The sequence below is a fragment of the Labrus mixtus genome, chromosome 16 (assembly GCF_963584025.1).
Source record: "Labrus mixtus chromosome 16, fLabMix1.1, whole genome shotgun sequence".
Taxonomy (NCBI): domain Eukaryota; kingdom Metazoa; phylum Chordata; class Actinopteri; order Labriformes; family Labridae; genus Labrus; species Labrus mixtus.
Window position 1 is genome coordinate 7474653 of NC_083627.1, and position 24722 is coordinate 7499374.

General features: G+C 44.9%; 4 protein-coding genes across 9 annotated transcripts in view; 1 reads left to right on the top strand and 3 right to left on the bottom strand.

Annotated features, from left to right (window-relative positions):
* Positions 1 to 1594, bottom strand: part of gtf2h4 (general transcription factor IIH, polypeptide 4) — a 7768-nt gene extending 6174 nt beyond the window's left edge. For both annotated transcript variants that reach the window (XR_009676167.1, XM_061059989.1), the window contains exons 1-2: positions 1455 to 1594; positions 49 to 167 (exon numbers count right to left, since the gene is read on the bottom strand). Coding sequence is in view for 1 of the 2 variants with exons in the window: in XM_061059989.1 (XP_060915972.1) it covers positions 49 to 164 (116 nt within the window). In the remaining variant the exon portion in view is untranslated. The remainder of the gene's footprint in view (positions 1 to 48; positions 168 to 1454) is intronic.
* Positions 1 to 24722, bottom strand: part of mgat1b (alpha-1,3-mannosyl-glycoprotein 2-beta-N-acetylglucosaminyltransferase b) — an 82835-nt gene that overhangs the window by 52566 nt on the left and 5547 nt on the right. For 2 of the 3 annotated variants that reach the window (XM_061060427.1, XM_061060428.1), the window contains exons 2-3: positions 21874 to 23100; positions 14777 to 18150 (exon numbers count right to left, since the gene is read on the bottom strand). In XM_061060427.1, coding sequence (XP_060916410.1) covers positions 17449 to 18150; positions 21874 to 22743 — 1572 coding nt within the window. In that variant the 5' untranslated portion in view covers positions 22744 to 23100 and the 3' untranslated portion in view covers positions 14777 to 17448. Of the gene's footprint in view, positions 1 to 14776; positions 18151 to 21873; positions 23101 to 24722 lie in introns of those variants that run through there. The other variant, XR_009676212.1, reaches the window with a different exon arrangement.
* On the bottom strand, positions 2726 to 4820 carry polr1h (RNA polymerase I subunit H). Its single transcript, XM_061059592.1, has 5 exons — positions 4663 to 4820; positions 4133 to 4252; positions 3492 to 3595; positions 3285 to 3394; positions 2726 to 3205 (listed from the first exon to the last, which is right to left on the bottom strand). The coding sequence occupies exons 2-5, from the start codon at positions 4248 to 4250 to the stop codon at positions 3181 to 3183; spliced, it is 357 nt and encodes a 118-aa protein (XP_060915575.1). The 5' UTR covers positions 4251 to 4252; positions 4663 to 4820; the 3' UTR covers positions 2726 to 3180.
* ddx39b (DEAD (Asp-Glu-Ala-Asp) box polypeptide 39B) lies at positions 4826 to 13299 on the top strand. Of its 3 annotated transcripts, none has more exons than XM_061059590.1 (12): positions 4826 to 4900; positions 5002 to 5074; positions 6640 to 6851; positions 6978 to 7105; positions 8952 to 9044; positions 9128 to 9311; positions 9417 to 9535; positions 10501 to 10632; positions 10751 to 10860; positions 11484 to 11628; positions 11962 to 12109; positions 12467 to 13299. In XM_061059590.1, the coding sequence occupies exons 3-12, from the start codon at positions 6650 to 6652 to the stop codon at positions 12484 to 12486; spliced, it is 1281 nt and encodes a 426-aa protein (XP_060915573.1). In that variant the 5' UTR covers positions 4826 to 4900; positions 5002 to 5074; positions 6640 to 6649; the 3' UTR covers positions 12487 to 13299. The 3 variants fall into 3 exon arrangements, with proteins under 3 accessions (XP_060915573.1, XP_060915574.1, XP_060915572.1); XM_061059589.1 differs by having other exon boundaries at positions 4830 to 4900; positions 5002 to 5065; XM_061059591.1 differs by having other exon boundaries at positions 4829 to 5065; positions 10504 to 10632.

Below are 24722 nucleotides of genomic sequence, written 5' to 3' on the forward strand. Positions count from 1 at the left end.
GCCTCTAAATATACCTCAGTATGTTGTTCATATAAGTCACTATCACACCTGTAGACAGCCAGGCATGTCGCTGGATGGTTGTACAGTCTGTCCAGGATCTCAGGACTCAGCTCTTTCAGGTATTCATGCAGGTTCTTACACTGCAGCTGCACGCGCAGCTTCATTATCTGCAGCGGCACAGAGCAAGGTCAGTGAACGCACCACGAGAGAAAAACACAACTAGGGTTTTGAAATCCAGTAACAACTTGACTTGAAATGCATGTTTAGTGGGCGGCTGCAAGAGGAGGAGGTGGACAATGAGCAGGAAGAGAAGGAGGAGGAAGAGGACAAAGACAAGGAGGAGAAGGAGGAGGATGAGGACAAAGACCAGGAGGAGAAGGAGGAGGATGAGGACAAAGACCAGGAGGAGGAGGAAGAGGACAAAGACCAGGAGGAGGATGAGGACAAAGACCAGGAGGAGGAGGATGAGGACAAAGACCAGGAGGAGGATGAGGACAAAGACCAGGAGGAGGATGAGGACAAAGACCAGGAGGAGGAGGATGAGGACAAAGTCCAGGAGGAGGAGGATGAGGACAAAGTCCAGGAGGAGGAGGAGGATGAGGACAAAGACCAGGAGGAGGAGGAGGATGAGGACAAAGACCAGGAGGAGAAGGAGGAGGATGAGGACAAAGACCAGGAGGAGGAGGATGAGGACAAAGTCCAGGAGGAGGATGAGGACAAAGTCCAGGAGGAGAAGGAGGAGGATGAGGACAAAGTCCAGGAGGAGGATAAGGACAAAGTCCAGGAGGAGGAGGAGGAGGACAAAGACCAGGAGGAGAAGGAGGAGGATGAGGACAAAGACCAGGAGGAGGAGGATGAGGACAAAGTCCAGGAGGAGGATGAGGACAAAGTCCAGGAGGAGAAGGAGGAGGATGAGGACAAAGACCAGGAGGAGGATGAGGACAATGACCAGGAGGAGGATGAGGACAAAGACCAGGAGGAGGATGAGGACAAAGTCCAGGAGGAGAAGGATGAGGATGATAAAGAGTACAGGATAATAATTCCAGATTTTTAAACTTCAATGTGATTCTAGTTTAAATCAAACATCAACATCTCTTTTATTATCACAGCAACACGAATAGAATAGAAGTCCCATGCAAACAATGCGGGGTCATTTCTTTTTTTTAATTATAATTAAAATTGCAGGTAAACTCCTGCAAAATGTCGAGATTGCACGAATAAGTCAACTCGTGTGTGCAGACAACATGCATAAAGTTTAACTGGAGATCTGACTTTTTGTAAATTTTAGGTGCTTTTCGATGATATGGATCATCAATATGACTTAAACGTTTTGTGACATCGGAAGTATCGGATCATTTGATGGTTTTAAATTCACAACAGTCACTCAGAAAGCAGCTACGGACAGCAAAGCTTCAAATAAACACTTAAACTTCTGTATAAAACACAATATTTACCGTTAGGATGCAGATAAAGTTTATAAGAACTCAAAAGTTAAATTTTTAAAGCGACAGATTATCTGCATTGTTTCCGCATCCGGCACTTCTCTGAGGATGAGATAGAGCGAACATGCTTCCGGGTCAGATGGTGATACGAGCGCTCTCATTGGTCCTCGTCTTCTTCGACTCTTTTTTTTTTTTGTAGCGATCGTTTAATGCGCTGAACTCAGTATCGCCCTCTGCTGGATAAAACTGAAACTTACTACTCGCTTGTTCTGGCCATAGACCGTGTAAAGATCGGGTCATCATATGTCGTTATTAATGATCAGAAATTGCAGGTAAACTCCTACACACTGAATTAATGGCACAAATACGCACGGAAACGTTACCAACGTATTTGTGCAAAGAGTTGTGCACGACAACGTCAACGTGCATGAGTTTAAGTTGTGATGTGAAGTTTTGGTTTTATTATTTACAGCCTAGGATTCGGGCAAATGTATGTTTAATACAAACGTCATGCAAGCCAAATCTCTGGGGGGTGGGGCTTAGCGAGAGTGGGGCCAAGGGGTTCTTAAAAAAGGGAAGAATGATGCTATTTTCTGCATGTTTTAACATTTATAGTCTTTAAGTCTGAGGTAACTTTAGTTTAATTGTGCAAAAGTCCTCACGTCCTAATTGCTTCTTTTTTTTGTAGGTTTTTTTTTATCAGATCCTTTCCATACTTGTAATATAATTTATCATTACTACATGCTCCAGCCCCCCCCCCAGTTTAAATGGGCATGAGGCCTCTGGTCTTTAAGACATGTAAGGAATTATATTCATATTTACAGTCTATGGATATCACAGATGGAAGAAGATGCAAGGGGAAAGAAGAGAGGACAATAAGACAGATTAATTAGGACACACGTTATGAGGACGCTGAACACAGAATAAGGAAACACACAAAGTCAAAATAAAATAAATAAACTGTCCCATGTACAGAGGCTCCGCCACCGGGTTCGAGTCCGACCCGTGACTCCTTTCCTGCACGTCTCTCTCTCTCAGGTCTCTGCCTCTATCCACCGTCCTCTCTCTAAAATAAAAGGCATTAAAAATCAGAGCACCCTCTGAACATCTGAATGGGCTTCATTTGAAGAATGTGATTTGAATGAACCGACTTCATCAAACAGATTTCCACTTCTGTTTTTATTCATATATAATGTGTTTTTATTATTTCAAGACATCACGTAAGAATGACAGCTCAGGAGACTCTCTGAAGTCGGGTCATCGAGAAGAAAGTCTCGAGGGCGCCATGCATGTTTTTATTTCCTCTCGTTTTGACTCCTGTAACTCTTTGTACTCACGTCTTCATCGACACAGTTCACTTTACAGTTCGTCCAAAAATGCAGCAGCCGGACTTCTCTCCAAAACTCAAAAAAAGAAAGAAACCGCATCACTCCTGTTTCAGCTGCTGCGGGAGCTACTGATCGGCTGTTTGTTCAGCGTATTTTCTTTTTCTAGTTCTTTGTGTGGTACATTTAATTTAGCATCATGAGCCGTCTCACAAAAAGCAGTGACAATAAAAACTATATGTTCTTACAACTCGTTCAAAATGTGACGCTCACAGGAACAGATATTCTTCGGGACCAAGATCCAAAAACCTTTTTGTCTCCAGAGATCAAACATCAGATTTATTTTTAACTTTTCACAGATTGAAGAGTGCCAAAAAAAAAAAACAAAGAGAGATGGCGAGTTGGACGTCTTCTCAGGAGTCCTCCTTCTCTTGATACCTGTGAGACAAATATGAAAACAATCAGAGGAAGAGCCCACAGGAAGACAAACAACACACGTCGTGTTCACGGTGGTTACCTGCAGTGTTTACAGGTGAAGAAGACCGTCTGTCCCTCATCCGCTGATCTCATCTGCCTGGTGTGATAAATCATCCCCTCTTTGTTACAGCGAGAGCAGCGCCTGTCGATCTGCAGGGAGGAGTTCACCTCGTTATCACGGAGCGCACACATAAATGAGGTATGAACAAGTACAGAAACATTTTTTTTTTTTTTTAAACAATCTTACCACAGCTCCCTTCAGCTCAGAGTCGTCCTCGCCCTCCAGAGACATGGTCGACTGCTCCACGGGGTTAAAGACCACGGTGGAGCGGATCTCCTGCCCGGAAAACTCTGGAACATAAAACACATCAAAAGATAAGAGGGACGTTTCCGCTGTTATCAGGAAACAAGTAAACACACAAGCAGTGTTGTTGTTGTTGTCATCACGGGGGTCACAATGGGGGAAATGTAGGGCGAACAACCCACGGCCCCAAATGAAGAAGCGGGGCCTGAAATCAAATCTATAGTTTTGGTTTAGATTTGTGTCCCTCTAACGTCGGGTAGACGATGGATCTGTGGTCGTCACTCAAACATGACGATCCTACGCTGCACTGTGGTGTGAGAGAGGCTCAAAGATGACCGATCTCAGGGTCTTGTGAACAAAGACAAGCCTGACATCGTCTCACCACGTGAATGCTTCTACCATCTATGTCAATTTATCATCCAATAGAAATGCAGCATGAAATGACACACTAACCAGCTGATCGTTCATGCTTTTGGGGGGGGGGGGGGGGGGGGGGGGGTTATGTTAATATCTCAGGGTTGGTTGAGGCTGTTGTGGAGGGGCCCAGAAAATCCTGGAGCCGCCCTGGCCCTGAGTGTCGGTACCTGCTACAGGGATGGAGAAGGAGCAGCGAGGGCATCGGACCACGTCCTGCACTCCGGGGAGAGGAAGGATGTTCCCACACTCTGGACAGAAGTTTTGGTCTCCGGCAAAACACGACATTTCTGTTCAAAAGGAACGGAGCATCAGTACTGTCACTTTAAGAACTCACAGCAGGAACATGCATTTTTCTCTTTGTTTACATACAAGTCATGACTATTCTTTACCATCGGGATTTATCATTTCAATCCTAAAACACCAAATCACAGTCACTATGCATTAGAGCTTTTCAGAATCAGGCTACGGGGGTTGGGAAACGGTAAGGGTCCCTGGTTCAAATCCCGGTGCGGAACAGGTCTGGTAGCTGGAGAGGTGCCGGTCGTGTTCACTGTGGGCAGCCCCCTCATCCTGACATCTCTCCATTAGTGCATGTCCACAGGTTTGTGCATGTGTGTAACATGTAGTAGTAGTAAAGTACATCTTATCTTAAATAATTATACACTAAGATAATCTTCTACTTTCAATGATGACTTACCTGTTTAATGCGTTAAACAAACTTTAATATCCAGAAATAATCCCAAACAGCGAGAATTTAAACTGCATTAGCTTCTGTTGTTTCTCGAAGAAAAAAAAAACACAACAAGCATGGTTGAGTAGCATCCGGGTCCTTCCACTCCTCAGGGTCGCTCACTCTTAACGTCAGTAGTGTGCGCAAACTTTTACTTTTACTTTTGAGCAGACGATGCGGTTCGTTTCTCATCTTCGTAGTAAAAGTAGATTGATTGCCTGAAGTTTTTTATGAACCCACAGCACGAGTAGCACCTGCAGTAATGTGACTGTAACAGTTCAATGTCAGAACATTTGCCTGTAACAGGTTAACGAGGCGAGTTGACGAGTTGTTTGTTAGCCGTGAAGCTAACTGGAGCTAGCTGTGACAGGTGAATATTGTGACTTAATTCACTACTTTTATTTTCCCGTAATAAACAAAAAACAGACAAACAACACGCTCTTAACCGGAAGTATTTTAAATGTTACGCTTTATGTTAAAAAAATCGCGATACTTCGCTCATGAAACGATTTTATCACGAATTTTCTAAAAAAAAAACAAATATTTCCTAATTTAAAAAAAAAAAACACAGATTCATTGAAGTCAATTTTTGAATGAAGGCTGTTTTAATATTCACTCAGAAAATAAAAAAAATCCCCCTGGTTCCTTCTTTGTTTTAAGGAATATTATCAGGGATGAAAGTAGTTTAAAATCAACAACAACAACAACAACAACCTTTATCACTTCATATCTTTCACCTCTCCTCAGCTTCATACATAATGTAAAAAAATAAATACATCTTTTAATACCTGTTTGGAGTCAGAAGAAATTAGAAACTTATTCTGCTACACATTTTACTTTGCAGATTTTGCAACCAGCTTCTGCCACAGCTGTGAGAGTCAGTGAGCTTCAGTTTGTGATGATTAGAATCAAGAAATGAGCTGATGTTTGGGGGCTGGGACGTAAATTCTTGCGACCATGGCATTGGAACGAGGGTCAATATTGTCTTCGGTCCTTAAATTTCTTTGAGTGTCGTAACAACTTTTAAAATTCTGGTGTTGTGATAACTCCTTTAGAACATTTTATCCATCTTTTGCACACTTGACTGCTTTTTTTAATAATAATTCTTTATTTATCTATCATACTATGCACTGGCAGAGCTAGTGTTTTGTACTGTTATCTATGAGTAACAGCTACTTATGCACATGGACCATCCATACCACTTTTTTTTTATCCTGGCTATGTGTTGTCGCCAATTTCATGTGTGTTGTGGTTTGTGTGGTTGTGTTGTGTGGACGTTTTCTGCTGAGCATAGTTGGCAATTACAGGTAGGTAGAAAGGGGAGACACAGGTGAATGGGGATAGGGAATTAGTGGAAGCCACTCAGTTTTTCAACCATGAGTGTGTGAAGATGTTGTCCGGCGCGTTTAGACTTTATCTATGTTTATCAGCTAGTTTCGTCTGATGCAGAATAAACCTACACCCGTTTTTTTTGTTGGTATTTTTTGTTGGTATTTATGGTATTTATAGATTGTTGATAAATAAATACTGCAAACATAATTAACAGCGGACATTCCCTTTTTTACCCACCATGAGTTGGAAATGACTTAAAATTCCCTCCAGTGGCACTTTTTGTTGTTAGATTGCCACTACAATATGTATTGTGGGCTCATGTTTTTCTTTTGTATGGGTGGGATATGTATGTATATATGTGTTGTGTGTTTGTATATATGTGTTGTGTTGTGTGTTTGTTTGTATATATGTGTTGTGTGTTTGTATGTATATATGTGTTACGTTGTGTGTTTGTTTGTATATATGTGTTGTGTGTTTGTATATATGTGTTGTGTTGTGTGTTTGTATGTATATATGTGTTGTGTGTTTGTTTGTATGCTGGCTGCTGGAACACCTACATTTCCCTGCTGGGATGAATAAAGTATATCTTATCTTCTCTGGTGTATTTTGCAGGTGAGTCAGAATGACTGAGAACGACGTGGACAGCGATCTTCTGAACGAGGTGGAGGCCGGGGGTGTCGGGGGTACAGGTGAAAGGTTGGTGAGGAAGGAGGGGGTGAAGGGTTCCTCTGTGTCCATCCACTCCTCTGGATTCAGAGACTTCCTGCTCAAACCTGAACTTCTCAGAGCCATTGTGGACTGCGGCTTCGAGCATCCGACTGAGCGTGAGTTCCAAGAGGAAAACAGTTCATTGAAGTGAAAAAGACATTCTTCCTGTTTGGATTCACAGTAATAAACCAATAATGACACAGCTGTATGCGCCGTGTTATATGTGTGTGTTTGTGTTACAGTGCAGCACGAATGCATCCCTCAGGCGATCCGTGGGATGGATGTTCTCTGTCAGGCCAAACCTGGGATGGGGAAGACTGCCTTGTTTGTTTTGGCCACACTGCAACAGCTGGAGCCCGTCACTGGACAGGTGAGTGTCCTCCTTGTTGCTGTCTAAAGATCATCTCATGCACTTCAGTTTGATTTAATCTCTAAATCGTCTGTGTGAGAGTGCCCTCTTACTTTGTCCAGTTTTAAAAAAACAGACGAGGAGAGAGAAGGATTATTAATGAGATCGAGTATTTCCACATTTCGTTGTGTCCAGGTTCTATCTGTCAGGCCACTAACCCTGAATAGGCACATGCACCTCTAGATCTTATAACAACACATCAACTGAGTCTCATTTCACAATGAACCAGAAACAAAGGTTGTAAAAATGTTCTATATCAAGATTCTGCACATTTAGAAACAATAAAATCCTTGTTTTGTTTTTTAAAGATCCCATATTCTCCTCATGTTCACCTGTCCTGTCATCAGACTACAAAGCCTCTAGAGCAACTTTGCATGAAACCTCCTCATTTATGTGATACTGACGTCAGTAAAAACTCTTATTTCAGCCTCTGTCTGAAACAGTTGTCTCTGAAAGACTGCTATTTTAAGAGAGTGGTCATGTAGAGAGCTACATGACCACTCTCTTCTGATTGGCCAGCTCTCTGGAGCCAAATGCTGCAGGGCCGCCAGGGGGGGGGGCTGCTCTCCAGTGCTGAGAGAAGAGAATCTATGTAAGAGGTTTTCACCGGCTTACGTAGAGGCAAGAAATTCTTGGTGTCAAATCGGGGAACCATCTCAGATTTGCAGAACGAGCCCTTAGCGCCCTCTGCAGGCTCATCCTGGGATTACTCCAACATACGTTTACCTCATGATCTGTAACTTTGTCCACGTTTATGCTGCTGTTCAAGTTGATCTCGTTAGTGGGAAATCTTCAGCTCCCAGTCGGAAGTGTCAACTGGAACGCCCCCTGAAGTCGTAATTACGACTCGGAAACTGGGAGAAAAAAAAATATGCCCGAGTTCAGATCCAATATGGCTGCTACGTGAATCGAAAGGGATGTTAAAGCTGTAACTGTTTATTAGCAGCTTAGTCGTATTTTGTGTAATTAAATCAATCAGACCGATGGTATCGTGCAAGTTCTCTCTGTGGAGGTGTTTACAGAAACTATCACGTAGTGTGTTGTTATCGTCTGGTGTTAGCTAACAAAACAAAGGTACTCCTGGACGCGTCCACGTTGCTTCTCTGACTTGCAACTGGAACGCAGTTATCTCGGGTGTGACGTCATTCCCAGTTCCCATTTTGGAGTTCTGAGGTAAATGGAACGCAGCATTAGTCTGAGCATCCAGCATTGCTAGACTATAGGTGAGTGTTAAAATGGGGATCGGCAGATTATTTCAACCTTAAAGATCGATAGTGTCGAGAAGTACAGAAACTACAGATCTGGAGTCATGTCTGCCACGGGAGGAAGAGAGAGCAGCAGTCGTGCATTGAAACTCACAGGTTGGCAAATACTGACGTTTACGTTTAGTCTCGGCACACATACACGGAGAGCAGAGTTGGAGAAACTTTACCGATGTGCTTTTGTGATTTAGACAGTGTGCAGGAGTTTGCCTGAATATCTTTGTTGATTAAAAACAAGGAATGACTCAATATTTGGGGCCTTCGACTTCTGTTGTTGTTGCCGTGGTATCTCAATCATCGTATTGAAGCTGAACACTCTTTGTGGCAACTGCACACATATGCAGATGTGCAGTACACTAAATCCAAAGCATGTAGTGTAAAGTCAGTGTGTGACCTGGCACTACATGCGTAATTTAACTGACTTGTTTTGCATGGAGTTCAGTACTTCTGGAACCTTCATTGAAGTCTGTGATCTAACTCTTCCTGGTTAAAGTACGGCTCTGGATGTTGGCTGTAACCGTTGTTGTTGTTTTGGTTTTCTGCAGGTTTCTGTCCTGGTCATGTGTCCCACCAAACAGCTGGCCTTTCAGATCAGCAAAGAGTACAAGAGGTTTTCAAAGTTCATGCCCACCGTGAAGGTAAAACACAGTGATCATTCTCTGCAGCCTGAAACCTGACAGTCTCACAGCATCTCTAATGCTGTTTGTGTGTCTGCCTGCAGGTGGCGGTTTTCGTCGGAGGTTTGTCGAAAAAGAAAGACATGGAGGTGTTCAAGAGGGGCAGTCCTCACATTGTGGTGGGGACGCCGGGCAGAACGCATGCTCTGATTCGAAGCCAGACCCTGAACCCGAGACACGTCAAACATTTCATCCTGGACGAGTGCGACAAGATGGTCCGACAGCTCGGTCAGCTCTTATGTCCTCGAAACATTCATATCCTCGTTTGTTCAGATAAAAGTCAGCCTGTATGTCTGTGGAAATCCTGATCCAAGTCCCTGTGCTCTCCTCCAGACATTCTCAGAGACGTCCAGGAGATTTTCCATAAGACCCCCAATGAGAAGCAGGTCATGATGTTCAGCGCCACCCTGAAAAAAGAGATCCGCCCTGTGTGCACAAAGTTAATGAAAAATGTAAATACACCCCAACCCCCCCCCCCAACCACCTTCATCTCCCTGTGCTCCGTCTCTCCTCCTCTCCGTGCTGCCCCTCCCGACAGAGCAGCGAGCAGAGTTCTTGTCGCTCTGCAACCTCCATGAAAACAAACACGAGCAAGAAAGAAGTGTAACTCCGGCTCCCTCTCAGTGTGTGGAGAGAAACGTCTGCTCTCTGTGTCAGAGCTGGGCCTGAAGCGCTCTGACAGCTCGCTGCATCCCTCTAGTTTACCCTCCATTAAAGAGAGGGTGTGTAGCTTTTGTCCCGAGGCAGGAATCCTGTACCCTAAACACAATGTCCAGCACGAGTCACAGAACTCAAAGACGCCTTCAGGAGAAAGTTTGCAACCTGAAAATCACCTGAAGTTATTTAGAAAAAAGTTTGAGACTGATAGTGCAGCTTTTATTTGTTAGCTTTAACATGAAGTCAAGTTGCATACTGTAGCTTTAAAGGCCCTGACAAGGAGACCGCCTGCCGTTAGCCCCCAATCTGCCTTTTTCTGTAGGAAAATTACTGAAACTGTTTTTCATTCTTCATCACTAAACCAGCTATCCATCAGAGGAGATGTGCAGATTATTCTAGTGTGAGCTTCAATCCGGACATTAGATCATTTTTTTCTGGTTACAGACATGAAACAAGTGTTAACACAAACACGGCAGGACTCAGAGGCAAGAAAGAAGCAGCTACAGCCACAGTGTGAATATGTCAGAAAAGTCAAAGTTAGTGAATTTCTTCTTCCAGATATTACAAAGTCAGAGGTTTTAGACTGTCAGGAGGACAGAAAGCAGCCAATAAGATGAAGATATGAAATGCATCATCCAGACATGCAGATCATGGGCTGTAAATCTGAATCCTCTTTCGTGTCCTTTCTTTCACTCTCTGACCCCCCCCCCCCCCCCCCCCCTCTCCTTCTCTGACCACGTACACCTTCTGTCTGCTGCAGCAGATGGAAATCTCTCTGGTCGATGAGACGAAGCTGAATCTGCACGGGCTGCAGCAGTACTACGTCAAGCTGAAGGACAACGAGAAGAACAGGAAGCTGTTCGACCTGCTCGACACTCTCAAGTTCAACCAGGTACTGAGCTCTGGACCAGTCTGTCACACTGACCAATCACAGCGGCTCTTACACGAGCTCTCAGTTTCAGCCCTGATTCTTACTTGTGAGAGTGTGTGTGTGTGTTTGTGTTGTTCAGGCGGTGGTCTTTGTGAAGTCGGTGCAGAGGTGTGTCGCTCTGGCTCAGCTGCTGGTCGAGCAGAACTTTCCGACCATCGCCGTCCACAGAGGGATGCCTCAGGAGGAGCGGTAAATATCAAACACATGTAGAAAACCCAGAAACAGCACGGGCCGTAATGTGATTAGAGAGTGATGGGAGGATAAAGTCAGGAGGGGATTCAGAGATGAGCTGAAAGTTATCTCTCTGTTTCAGTGTTCCTCCTTTGATTCCAGCAAAGAGGAAACAAATATCGACTGGGACGGTGGTTGATTGAAATGTTAAGATATCTCCAAAACAGTAAATAATACAAAGTCTTAACCAGGTCCTGTGAGTGTCACCTTTGTCAATGTTTTTATGCTCTTGTGATCATGATAATAATAACTTTATTCATACAGCACCTCTAAAAACATTAAAAAGTTTAAGTGCTTCAACAGACAAAGCAAAGGCAGGAACTCGTCAGGATAAATAATACGACCTGCCAGAGAGTAGTTTATGAAATCCATCAAAAAGGAAAGAACAAAATTCAGATGCACAAGGTCAACCTCCTCTCATAGATGATGATTTGAATGTTATTATTTATTCACCTATGAAATCAAAAGTTATGCTTTTGAGCCTTAAAAACCTGAAAGAAAAACAGCAGTCAGGACAGACAGTTCTTTCACACTTTGACTAACTCACCTGAACCTGACCCCCCCCCCCCCCCTGTGTTCAGTCTGTCTCGGTATCAGCAGTTCAAAGACTCCCAGAGGACAATCCTGGTGGAAACAAACCTGTTTGGACTAGGGATGGACATCGAAGGAGTCAACATCGCCTTCAACTACGACATTCCAGAAGACTCGGACACGTACCTGCACAGGGTGAGGCTGCAATCTAATATGAGATACGACACCAGTCACATTCAAGTGACTTCAGTACCTGCAACAAGATGGAAGTCCTCCACGCCCAGTTGGCCCAATATCGGGTCGTTTCTTGGCAAACTCCTGCATACTGACTAAAGTGCACAAACACGTTGCTATGGAAACGTTGCCAACATGTCCTCCCTGTCTTTCTCTCGCGGCAGCTTATGGTTAGAAGAATGTCTGAAAAGCAGTTTTTGGTACTTAGCAGGAGACACATTCACAGCTGGTTTCACCTGCATATGATATTTGTCCACATTAACAAAAACATGTATCCGCTGTGCGTTGTTGCAGGTCGCCTGTGCAGGTCGATTCGGCAAGAAGGGTCTGGCCATCACGTTTGTGTCCGATGAAGGAGACGCTCGAACGCTCAAGAACGTGCAGGACCGCTTTGAGGTGAACATCAGCGAGCTGCCGGACCAGATCGACATCTCCTCCTACAGTAAGTTATTTCTGATGATGAATTTAAAGGGGAATCCGTTCTACTCCAACACGCCAACAACTCCCGTAGTCTGAGAGGGGAAATGATTGCTTCTGTCAGCGGAGTCTGGCGTGTTTGAAGAGCGTGACGTGGTTGTGGTTATTAAAGTCATCATCGTCCTCTTTAACTAAAAGGTCCGTGTCTGTGTGGATATTTTTGTGATGTTGGATTAATCTTGTTATTTAGATCCTGAAATATGTTTTTTTTTTTTAAAGGGGGGAGGGGTTTAAAGTAACCTTACCTGAGTTCATTAACAGTGCTCTAATCTTACCCTCTCCTCTGTACCTGTGTGTGCGTGCAGTTGATCCGGCTCGATAGACGCGCTGCAGCTCTTCTGACTGTGTGTTTGTACTTTCACTCTGACGTCGGATGATGCTGGCCATCTTCATCTACCCGGCCTGCCTCACCGTTAACGTTTCCAGACGATTTTCACAATTGCCTTTGTTGAAGGTTGAAAGTTGTGTTGCAGCTCCCCCTGTAGGAGAAACCAGGAACTGTGACTGTTTATAATATATGTTTTTTCATATAAAGGGGGACATATTGTGAAAAATCCACTTTCACAGTGTTTCTGAGCATATATTTGGGTAACCTGAGTGTCTACTGACCCACAAAATGTGAAATAAATCCATCCAGTCCTTTGTTTGTGGTCTGCATAAGTCTTACAACACAGAGAAAAATGCTCTGTTTCAAATTTGCTCTCCTTGTGATGTCACAGTGGGATTCTGGTTAAAAAAAAAATCACCTCCCCTCCCCTGGTATCTCCACCCATGGACTCCACCCCCAGCCTAGAACAAAACTTTTTCACAGGTCTGCAATTTTTATTCTCGCTAGCGAAGGAGAGATGTCTACGGGGGAAAACTCAGGGGGGGCTCATTGCATTTAAAGAGACACACACACCAAAATGGAGCGTTCTGAGAGAGCTGGTTTATACAGGGTCACAAACCTCCTCTGGTGCTTGATTCATGTTATATTTTGACCAAAGGACAGCAAAGATGTTTCATTTAGACCACGGGACTGTTTGAAAAGGTGGAGAAGGGGGGATAATATGTCCTCTTTAAGTTCATTATATCAGTATTTTTATATATATATATATATTTATTTTTATAAACTGTTCACTGTGTGGATTAATAAATCTGTTTTTTGCCTGATAATCTCCCTCTGTGATTTTTTTAAAATGTGTTTTAAAGGAGCAATATGCAACTCTGACACCTAGTGTTTAAAATGGGTACTGCAGTCCAAATTCAAAACATATAGAGAGCCGCCTCCCCCTGCTCTAAACTGATGCTCACACAGGTTGCCATGTCGACGACACTGAAGTCAAAAGAACGACCCCCGACCTGTGGAGCAGTGACTGTTTTATGATTTCCCACAGTGAACGTGTGCTCCAACATCTCCTCTGACATGTTTGTGAAACAGGATGTAGATCAGGACTCCTGACAGGATGACAGGAAGAGGAAACAGAGAGAACTGCTGATGTCGGCTCGCTTTTTTAAACGCATCAGTGTTTTTTTGTGTTTTATCTTTCTGACCAGTTAACGCTTATCTCCTCTTTTCTCTGCCTCGTGAGAGCTTTTACTCTGAGCCGGTACTGATAGATCCTCTTCATGGTTTCCTGCTGCAGCTGCTGTTGTCACTTCTTTAACTATAAATGTGGAGAAAGAAAACACATTACATCCGTTTAGCTACTTTCACTTTTCTCTGCAATCTGTTGTTTGTAAAGGTCTCTGTTGAGTCGATAATCGCACCAACCCACATGACAAATAAGTGTTTTTTAAATCTGAGATCACCGATAGAAGCATTCTGGGTAAAGGCCATTGCACACAGGCTCTTTCTTAAAAGGCACAGATCAGTATGTAGCAGATTGAACCCTCGTTGTCATTCAGTGGTCATTTTTACGTAGACTGAACATTTCAGCATGGATACTAACTTCCTCGTTTTGTGCAGTATGCTTTGGTCGATCCTTTCAGGAAATGAGTCGTGTTTAACACCCACAATGCTGTACGAAATTAAACGTAAAACATCACTTTACATGCGCCTCCAAATAAAAATCAAAAACGAGGATGGATGCGGCCCGTTCGGGTAACGCGCCTTTCAAATGTTAAATTGTTTACATGCAATGTGACGTTTTGTATTATTTAAGCCATCGTGCAGATCACATCTGAGTTGGAGTGTCGATAACGTGAGGCGGGCTAATGATGCCACGTCCACACAGATATCGGCCTACTGAACAGTAGGTCCTAACAGGATACAGCATGGAGAGCAGGGACTGTCGACGGTCAGATGGTGTAGGCAATTTGCAATTCAGAAGCACCCCGAGTTTGTTTTTATCAGTCCAAAATTGACAGTAAAACACATTTCATGTTACGTTGAACATGTTGAAAACATTGACTTGTGTTAGCTGATAGCTTACCCTTTGACAACCATCGCTCCTCTTCAGCGTCCAAATATGATCCTATCTGGCCCGAGAAAGAAATGTTGGTGAAACTTCAGAGAAAGATCAGGTGAACTTTGACTGAACACATAGAGGTCGGGGCCGCAGGTCGTTCTCGTCAGTCGGCTACAAACATCCTCGATAACCAAAGACGGGACATGAACATCAGATGAATGAAGACTCCCGCAGCGTGTGGACACATATCAAAATAGTTGATTTTATTGATACTGTATTAAAGTTATAAACACATCGGGCAGTGGTTGAACACTTCACCATACAGACGAGGGAGGCGATCGGTCTCCTTGATAAGGTCCCGAGCTGATTACAGTACAGTGATAACGGTTTCTCTGCCGTCCTCCGTCGTCAGTCGGCGGTTCTTCAACAAACCGAAGCTGACCAAAACACACGTTTGGCGGTTACAGAAAATCATCAGTCAGGTTTCAATCTCATCTGCAGCTAAATAAACATGTTAGAACTTCACGATCAGGACAGTTCAAATCATCTGAAGCCGTCCTGGAGGTTAAAGTTTAATCCTTCATATGAACAGATTCTCTCTGCACGGCGTCAGGGCGGAGATCTGCGACCTCTCTGACAGCACGCAGTTTCCTTCAGCGTCACATTTCAAGTTTAAGTTAAAGAAGATAAAACATTAGAAACTAAATTAAATCATCTGAGGCCTAACAAGTCCAGCTTGAGCAGCAGATCGACCATCAAACCCTGCACAATGTTTCAGACTAAGATCCAGGCGGGTCAGATCAAAGCGCGTCGAGGTCAAATGTTTATAATTTGTAAGTCTCGGTGTGATTGGCCCCTAAGATATTCCCCGCAGTTTTGCCGCCTTGTTAACAGACTGTTGTCATGGCGACAGGACGACGTGCAGCGCTTTATTCTCAGCGCACAAACGCTTCACGCAAGAGCTCCGGAGCGCACAGTCGGCGCTTTTCTGCCCGGGAGAAAATGCCAGGTGGACGTCAGTATTTGCTGACCTGTTCATTTGAACGGAGCCACGCTATTGGTTAAAAATATAACAGAAGATCTGGGTCTTTTTTTAAGTTATAGTTTAGAGTACGATCAATCATTAAAATAACTGGGATATCGTTTTAAAACATTTGTCGAGGGGTGCCAGATGGCCTAGCGGTTTATGTTGCACGTCGCATCTGTGGGTTTGAATCCGACCTCGGCCCCTTGCTGCATGTCGTCCCCTCACTCTCTCCTCCCAACACCTTCCTGTCTCTCTTCAGCGGTCCAATCGAATGAAGGCAAAAATAACAACAACAAAAAAATCCTGAATGGATAAGAGGGGGATCGGACATTCTGTCGACCTTATTCTCAGTAAACGTTTATCGCTGACCTGACGCCCTTCGTCTGAAACATAGCGAGGCTGCAAAGCTGTGACATCATCTCTGCTTTGTTCTCTAACTGATCCAGGAGCAGCTGATCAGTTCAAACATCGTTAAACATAAAGCTACTCTTCATGTACAAAAGAGTCTTTTGTTTCAGAGTGTTGTCGAGTTTTTAGTGTTCTTACTTCAACGTCTTATTCCCAAAGTTTACAACAGAAACGTGGTCCCATTTTAAAAAACTAAACAAGTTCTCCCTCAGGTTCAGGTTCAGTGAAGGATGTGTAAACATGGCTCTGATTTAGGACTCTGTTCACTACACATCACTGTCTGTTAGCGCTTTCACACATGCACAAAACTGAAACATAGCATTGATATGAAGGCAAATATTCTCATTATGGCGTCGTATAACGGACTCTTTTTACGTCACGTCTCGCCTCAAGGGCCTCCTCGCCCCCCCTCACATCGGGCAGGGATAGTCTCCCGCTGTGAGGTGCATGTGTGAACAACCAGATCAGGAGGACTTCAGGGGCATGTGTGAAAACTGTGAAAGCTTTCGTTCATCTCTCACCTCAGTCACCGAGCAGATGTTTTATTTTTTAAAACAAATTCAATTCAGAAGTGCCTTTAACCTGCATTCTTTCTGATGTCCAGCAGGGGGCGACTCCACTGTTCGCATCAGTAGCTTGTCTGCAAGTTTTGGTCATTAAAAACAAGAAACTACCCAGTTTAAAATTCTGTTTCCGTGACAACCCTGGTGTGTCATGTTGCAGCACCTCAGGGGCACATCAGTCTAAAACAAAGTTCTTGAGGGGGTTTTAAGAGTCACTGCTCGGTGACTGAAATGTTGGACAGCGATGAGTAATAAGTTGGTCGCGGATCAGGACACCTTTACTTTCTAAAGTCTGTTTGTCTCCATCACTGCTGGAGAGCGGCTTTAATGTGAAACATCAGGGCTTCATATAACGACTGTGTTCAGTCCTTTGTTTACCAATAAAACACGGTTTTCATTTCCCCCCGCTCACCGCTCACCGCTCTGCTTCTGATTAGTTTGATGGATTTAAACGTCGACCTCAGATCGGAATAGTTGGATCAAAAACAATAGATTCTTTCAGAAACGTTGTGAAATGTTTCCCAACAAGTTTTAACACATAACACTATCGGTCTCCCGGGTCGTTGGAATGATCACCAACGCTGACACATCCTCCTCCCGAGGATAATTCAAGTTATGTTCTGCTACCATCCTCCGCTTCAACCTCTGGATTTGACGTTAAATTCACAGGAATAAAAAAATAAAGTGAATAAAGAGGGGGGCCCAGAAAGCAAGGCACGGTGCCGAAAGCTGTTCATGTCCTTTTCTAAAAGTCTGAACTCTGCTGCTGAGCCGAACGAGCAGCCTCCCCACAAACACACTCGCGTCTGTGCTCCTGATTCCTTCATGTGTACGCTGATCTTCTTTGGTCTGAGAGGGCCTTCCTCTCTCCCTCTTCGACACCGTTCACACGGTCTAACGAGTCTGATCTAGTCTCTCAGCTCCAGCTGACGTCATAGTGAGTCCAGTCCTCGGGGGGAGCCAAGAACACCCTCCGACCGCGGTGCAGGAAGCTGACCACGCCCCTGTAACCCGTACGAGGGACTCCAGACTTTAAGTCGTCCATCACGCCTAGATTTCGAGAAAAGACTTTAAAAGTGTCCCGGGTGGAGTACTGGACCCTGAACGGTCCAGGACCTTTTAAGCTGCCCCCTTGTTGTAGGTCCTCGATCTTAACCAGAAGGGCGGAGTAAACCTCGAGGATGAACTTCACCTCGTACTTGTCTTTGAGTAAATAAGACAGGTCCAGTTTGGTAAAAGGCACAAACTCAGTGTTGAGCTTTATGTAGCGCAGGTACTGGTCGAAGAACTGACCCAGACTGACGCCTTTACGGCCGAACGTGATCGTCCGCGAGATCTCAGGACGGATGCAGGAGCGGTCCTTACGCTGCTCCGGCTGACGCATCCAGTCGTCCCAGAAGGCCGAGGGCCATTTGGGCTCCAGTTCGTCCCACATGTCCTTCAGCAGCATCCAGCCCAGACCGGGGAAGAAGTCTGTCCTGTGGAGGAGCTCCGCTTTGGAAGGATCCACCAACGCATCTCTGCCGTTGTCGTTCCACGCGGAAACACACCACAGGGACGGGTCCGAGCGCAAGATCGGGTACAGGGCCTGGAAATACTCAAAGAAGTCCGGCGCCACCTGGAGGAGGGAGACACACAAGAGTGAGACGGTTCTGCACCAAACATTCACAAAAGAATCGTGGAAAAATGTCGACTTTTGACAAAACGTTTTTCTGCTTCCAACAGAAGCCTTTAGAAAATGATTGTACTTCACTACGTCTACGTCCTGATTCTTATTTTAGTTCTTTTTTGTTTTTATTTATTTTAGTTCACACAGATTTTGTTCTGGTCCAGTTCAAGTCCCCATGAAACAGAACTTGGAGAGGATCTAACTGTAATGTTGTATAAACGGGAAAGAAGCAATCACTAGAAAGAGGGCGGGACATAACGTTTGATTGGCTCGTTAGCTTCGACTTCGAGCTTTTTCATTGGTTGAATATTAGTCAACACCCCCGGTGCAGGATGAGCACTTCACACTGGGATTTGTGGGGGGCACCTAATGGTTAGTGAGTGTGTCCCATGTACTGGAAGCTGCAGTCCTACAAGCGGACGGCCCAGGTTCAAATCCCACCTGTGGCTCCTTTCCTGCGTGTCACCCCCCCCCCCCCCCTCCCTCTCTCTCTCTCATTTCCGGCTCCATTCACTGTCCCGTAAAATAAACCTTTAGAAAAACAGAGATCTGTGAACATGAAGTGAGAGTTAAAGCAGGAAGCTGGTCTGCAAGCTGTGCTATATGAAACGGGCGGGACGTTTCACTGCTCTCCCTCCTGCACGTGTTGTTTTAGGCCCCAACAGTTCAACTCAGTGAGCGAAGATAACGTGCAGGGACAGTTATGTGGCGTTAAACACCAGTTTGAGCTCAGAGAAAAAGGAGAAACCAGCAGAGACAGACAACAGGCTCACATCTCATCCTCACCCTGTTGGCATGCAGCATCATTGTGTTGAAACCAGAGCGGAGAAGATTATTCTGCTCATTACATGGTTAATATTTAACAGGAGATATGTTCCCCTAAAGTTCCCATGAAGTCAGAAACTAAATATGCAGAGTTCAGTCAACTGGTCTTAAAAGTTCGACTCGGATGAACGGAGAGTTCGTCTCTCTGAGTCGTCAGCGTTAAAGAAAAGAGGGAAGCCAGTTTGGGAGAGCTGCATAAGTAAATCCAGATTTGTTTCCTGCTCACAGCTGAAATATTAGCTGATTTACAGGGAACACGCTCTCCCTCCAGCTGCTGCTTAATGTCTAAATTACTCGGAGTTTCCTGCTTCTTGTTTCCTGCTGCGTAAGGGAACTTTGTTACAGTTGAATGTTCACTTCTACCAGTTTCACCAGTTCCTCCACAATCCCACTGTACAGTAGCAGCTGGGGCTGCAACAATACCAGAATGTGACACTAATACCACAACAAGAGAAGTTAGACAGTGGATATCGAGTCATGCATGTTGTCTAAATTACACAAGTTGCCAACGTTTCCATATTTGTACAATTTTAACTGCATCTACTAGAGGTGGGAAAGAAATAGATTTATGTAGAAATCGAGATTCTTATCTTTTGAGATTTTTTGGGGGCTAAATGCTAATGCTAGCTCTTTAACTCAGGAGAACACCAAATGAAGCAGCAAGACATTCAGCCAGTCTCACAGATGACTGGAGTCGATCATGAAGTATGTACTCATTCAAAAATAGATTTCGAATCATGAATCGATATGAATCAAAAATAGATTTTGATTTGAATTGTGACCTCAGGAATCAAAATTGAATCGACTCTTGAGACAGCCAAAGATTCCCAGCCCTAGCATCTACACACTTTACAGGTCTACACTCCCTCCCGCTCACTACGCTCGGCCAATGAACAGCGTCTGATCCAACCTTCACAACCTGGCCCTAAGACTCTAACTGGATTCTTCTCCTCTGTCGCCCCCCGGTGGTGAAATGAACTATCAAACTCCATTTGATCTGCAGAGTCCCTCTGCACCTTTAAGAAAAAGCTAAAGACCCAGCTCTTTATGAACACCTCCGACCTTAATGATGATGATGATGATGATGATGATGATGATGACGACGATGATATTTAGGAAGGTTTTGATGCTGATTAGAACTCTCAAGACCAGCTGTTGATGTTGTGCTCTGCCTCTGGTCACTTCCTGTCAGCTCCTGCGTGTCCAATCAGACTTAAAGCTGTTGGTTTGCACTTCCTTATGTTGTCTCCTCCTCTCTAGATCCTCGCTTGTGTTGCTCTTACTCTCTGATGTTCGTCACTTTTGATAAAGCGTCTGATAAATAAGTTCCTGAGTTCTCCACAAAACAGGATATAGACTTGTGTTAAAATATCCCATCTTAATAATCACTTGTAATCCTCCTATGGCTGTTTGAGTTGAAAATATGACTGAAGATCTGTTTTTTTTTTCTGACTGAGCGTCTGCTTCTCGTTTACAGGAAACTGCTCTTTAGTGAAGAATATTTAAGACGACTGAGCAAGCAGAGGGAGCAGCTCCAGTCATCATTAACCCACATCTGAATGTAAGCCACATGTAATTACACTTCAACCGCAGGAGCTTCAATCCAGCCAGGCCGACCAGCAGGGGCGTCATTACCAGAGAGTTTAAAACCCCCCCCTGACTTCAGACTTTATGGGTCCAAGTCCAGCGGAGAACCCGAAGCTAACGAACATGTCTGGGTCCTGTGGGACTCACAAACCAATGTTTGGGAAATAAAATATTTCCATTTGATGGAACGATGACGCAGCAAAGACACGGGACCATACAGCTCAGAAATATATATTCTTCTATCAGTACATGTTTTTAAAAACTTCTTAAAGGGATCAGAAGTTGTTTCATATCTGCTGAACTTTACTCTCTAACATTAAAGCAGCAAAGTTGTTTGGCAAATTAAGTTTCTCTCTGTAACCTCTATCCGGGTAAGCTTTGTCTGCAGAGGTCATTCATAGACACAACTAGTCACCTCCCGTACATTCAATCCGGTCTCCAATCTTTGACGGATTTTTTTCAACAATGACTGAAAAATCTGAAGGCTGTCTGTCATCCCACACATGGCCGAGTGCACTAACCACTGCGCCACCAGCGCCCCAGGCTGTCTGTCATTTTGACGGATTAGAATCACCAGGTATCCACCGCTCATTTCTAATTCTCACACAGCACGGTCCTTAACCACACGTAAAGCACCTGCAGTACACCTCCCAGTCCAGTGGGTGGCGAGTGTGCATAATGAATGAGTTATTGTTTTGTTCTGTAGGCCATCTGACATTGTTGTCTAGCTGGTGTGCTTCGGCACGGTACAGTTCATGCACGAGTACGAGCATGCGGGTACAAACGTTGACAGCCTTCATTCAGGACAATGAAAATGACAGACAACAAGAAAGTCTAGCACAACCTCTGATCCAATCTGTGGTCGTGATGTGCACCAATGGCAGGGGATAAAGGTCACCTCCCCCTCCCACTCACTCGAGGTGAATTCTCCTGATTACATCCTGCTGCTTCTCACATCAGCTCACTCGGACTTTCTGCGGAGAAAACTCGGCCGTCTGTTTGTGGTCACACTTGCAGCTCACCCCGAAAACTTCAGGAGTTTTGCGCAAGTGTGAAAGCACTACATATGAAATGGGGCTCAGGACTTTAAATAGTCCCGTTTAAGGAAACCTAAAGATCCTCTCCAGCTGTCTCTTTAGTTTTTAATTGTGTGTTTGTACATTTCATTAGAGAGAGATCTGTCCCTCCTTTGGTAAATGTATTCAACATGCACACTGTCGGTTCCAGGAGAGAGTGGGTAAAAGTTTGGACAGCACTCACCTCCAGGTCGTCCTCCACGATGACCACGCTCGAGTGTGACAACGTGTTGAAAATCTGGTTGAGCGCCCAGCGGTAGTGGCGGGCGATCTTGTAGTATCCCTGGAACTTCCGGTGCTCCGGCCGGACTCTGATGTCAGAGAGGTCCGGCTGCCTGATGTGCGCCACCTGTTCTCCATACGAGCCGATGACGCGGGCAGTCTCGGCGTGGCCACAGTCCTGGCTGACGATGATTGGAAAAAGTTGTGGGGAGGGGCGGTACTGGATGAGTTTGTCGAGGCTGCGTTTCACCGTCACTCTGTCGCAGGCGATGACCAGAATAGGAATTACGACCTCGGGGCCGGAAGTGTAAAATGTATCGGTCTTGATCTCCTGCTTGATGGCGGTGGCCTGCTGCTGCTGCTCGGACTTAGAGTTCAAAGCTTCTGTAGCTGCAGGTTTCTGTGTTTGTTTCACATCTGTTTGGTCCTTGACCTCTGTGTCTTCTTTGACAGGAGAAGGAGGAGGAGGAGGAGGTTTCCACTCCTGCTTGACCACCTCCTCTTTAACTTCTTTTTTATCCTTCGTCTCTCTCTTCCCGACGTCTCTCTGCCGCGCCCACACCGCCCTGTGACTCTCGATCTGCTTCAGCAGCTTTTTCTGCGTCTCCAGCTGAACTTCCACCTCCTCCGCCAGACGGATGACCTCCCCCGCCAGGTTGACCTGACCTCCTCTACCCACCCCCCACTCCTCCTTCCCTCCTGGTTCAGCTCCGCCGCCCTCCCCGAGCCGGCCGCTGGGAGGGCGACCCCACAGATAGAGAAGAAGAAGAGCATTCCAGGCGACAAACAGGAAACCGCCGCATAGTATCAGAGAGCCTTTCTTACGAACCATGGCCCAATGACAGGAGGGGAGGGAGGGGAGGAAAGGCTGTTAGGAAGGGAACAAGTGAAGGTGGCAGAGTGAGGATCCAACAGATACTTGGACACGCGGGGACTCTGTCACATTGTTAAGATTTCAAACAGAGAGTCATCCCGTCTTTGGTCAGGAGGCTGTCAGGAGGATAATTATCCCCTCTTTAATGAATTTACATGATCCCGATGAGGAATGCATGCAGTCAAAGAAATCACACCGAACGAAGACTCCCAAGATCAGCAGGAGGAGGAGGATGGAGACGTGCAGATGACAGCAGAAGAAGACAGTTGGCTTCTGGAGATGTCTCACTGTGGACGTTATCCTTCAGACATGATCCTGAAAACAGAGCAAGAAAACAAATGATCAACATGATGAAGCAGAAGAAAAAAAACTGCCTTCAGAAATTAACTGAACGTTAAAGTGAGAATGAAAGTAGTCGTGCCCGTAACAACGTCACGGTGATGTCACATCTGACATGTTTACATCAGCAAAACGATCAAAATCCATCAGACTGAAAGGACAAACTCGAGCTGGGAACCAAAGGGAACCGTGACACAGAATCATGAAAACATTCATGTCTGTAACTAAGGACGGGGATCGAGACGAGACCCTGCTCCGTTCAGACCCCCCAAAATCAATTAAGTCTGAAATTATGGATACTGCCATCCAGTCTCGTGTGTCCTGTAACCTAACGTTATATCAACCAAAACATCAGCAATGAGAATCAAATTAAACCAAAAAGCAGCATCTTTGAATCCAGATTCGTACTGAACCTTGACCCCAAAACTGAGCCAACAGTTCTCAGCTTAATCATGACGGTGTCTCAGCATGCAAGAACATCTCATTCATTAAAGGCAGGGTTGTTAATTTTGGAAAACTAGCATGATTTTGAAAGTAGCTCCGTCTGCACCCACCCCCTCCCCTCTGTGCTCCCTCAAAAGCCACGCCCCCTCACTTACATGCACGACTGCCGTTGGTCCAGAAGCGGACCTCAGCTCATGCTTTGAGTGTGGGCTAGTGCATGCAAGTCAAGAGGTAGAGAGCGAGCAGGGAGGCGTCTGATTGGTTCATCAGATTGGTACCTCGTGGCAGACATTGGTCAAAGTTTTTACAGGCTTACAAACTGCTACAGATGACGGATTTTCTTCATTCCTTTTTCAGAGAACATGAGTTATTAATTTCTGTCAGGACCTGAAGACAATTTCAACCAGAATCTTAAGAAGTGGATGTATGTGGAGAAAATTACCAACCCTGCCTTTAAATGCCGCCCTACATGATGAGGACAACAGAGCTCAGCTCTTTACTGCTGTCCAGTTTGATTTGAGTTTAATTTGTCCGTTTCAAAGTCCAAATCCCAAATATGTAAAACCCCCTTTACCTTATGAGACTGACTCAGGAGGGTTCAGTTCTTTCTGAGAATGAGGGATGAACGAGAGGAGAGTGAGGATCAGATGTCCTCGGGGACTCTTTATCTCTGAGTGAGGTTCAGTTAGTGGCTCACAAACACGAGCCTTTTATTACTAAAGAAGAACAAAACAGCAGTCGAGGGATATGATTCACGTTTCTCCTCTAAACCAACCACAGGAGATTACTGCTCGCTCGCTCTCTCTTTTTTCCTGCCCAGCAGCTACGTGGACGGAAAAGGTGATCTGGTACAGAACCAGGACTACATCACTGACTCTTATTTACTGTAGGTACCATTGTTCTTCTGAGGAGACTGTGAGAGCGGGGCTATAACTCAGTAAATATGTGGGATTACTCAGCAGTACACAGAATCCAGATGACCAAATTAGGACAAACAGATGTGGTTGTAAAAGAAGCAGGAAGTAGAGAGGAGCCTCAAACTGCAGAGAAGTGTTGATCGGAGCAGGAAACCAGAACCAGAACCAGCAAGCTGAGCATTAACACACAGACCTTAGTCATTTATTTAATCATAACTTACTGTAGTACATTGTCCA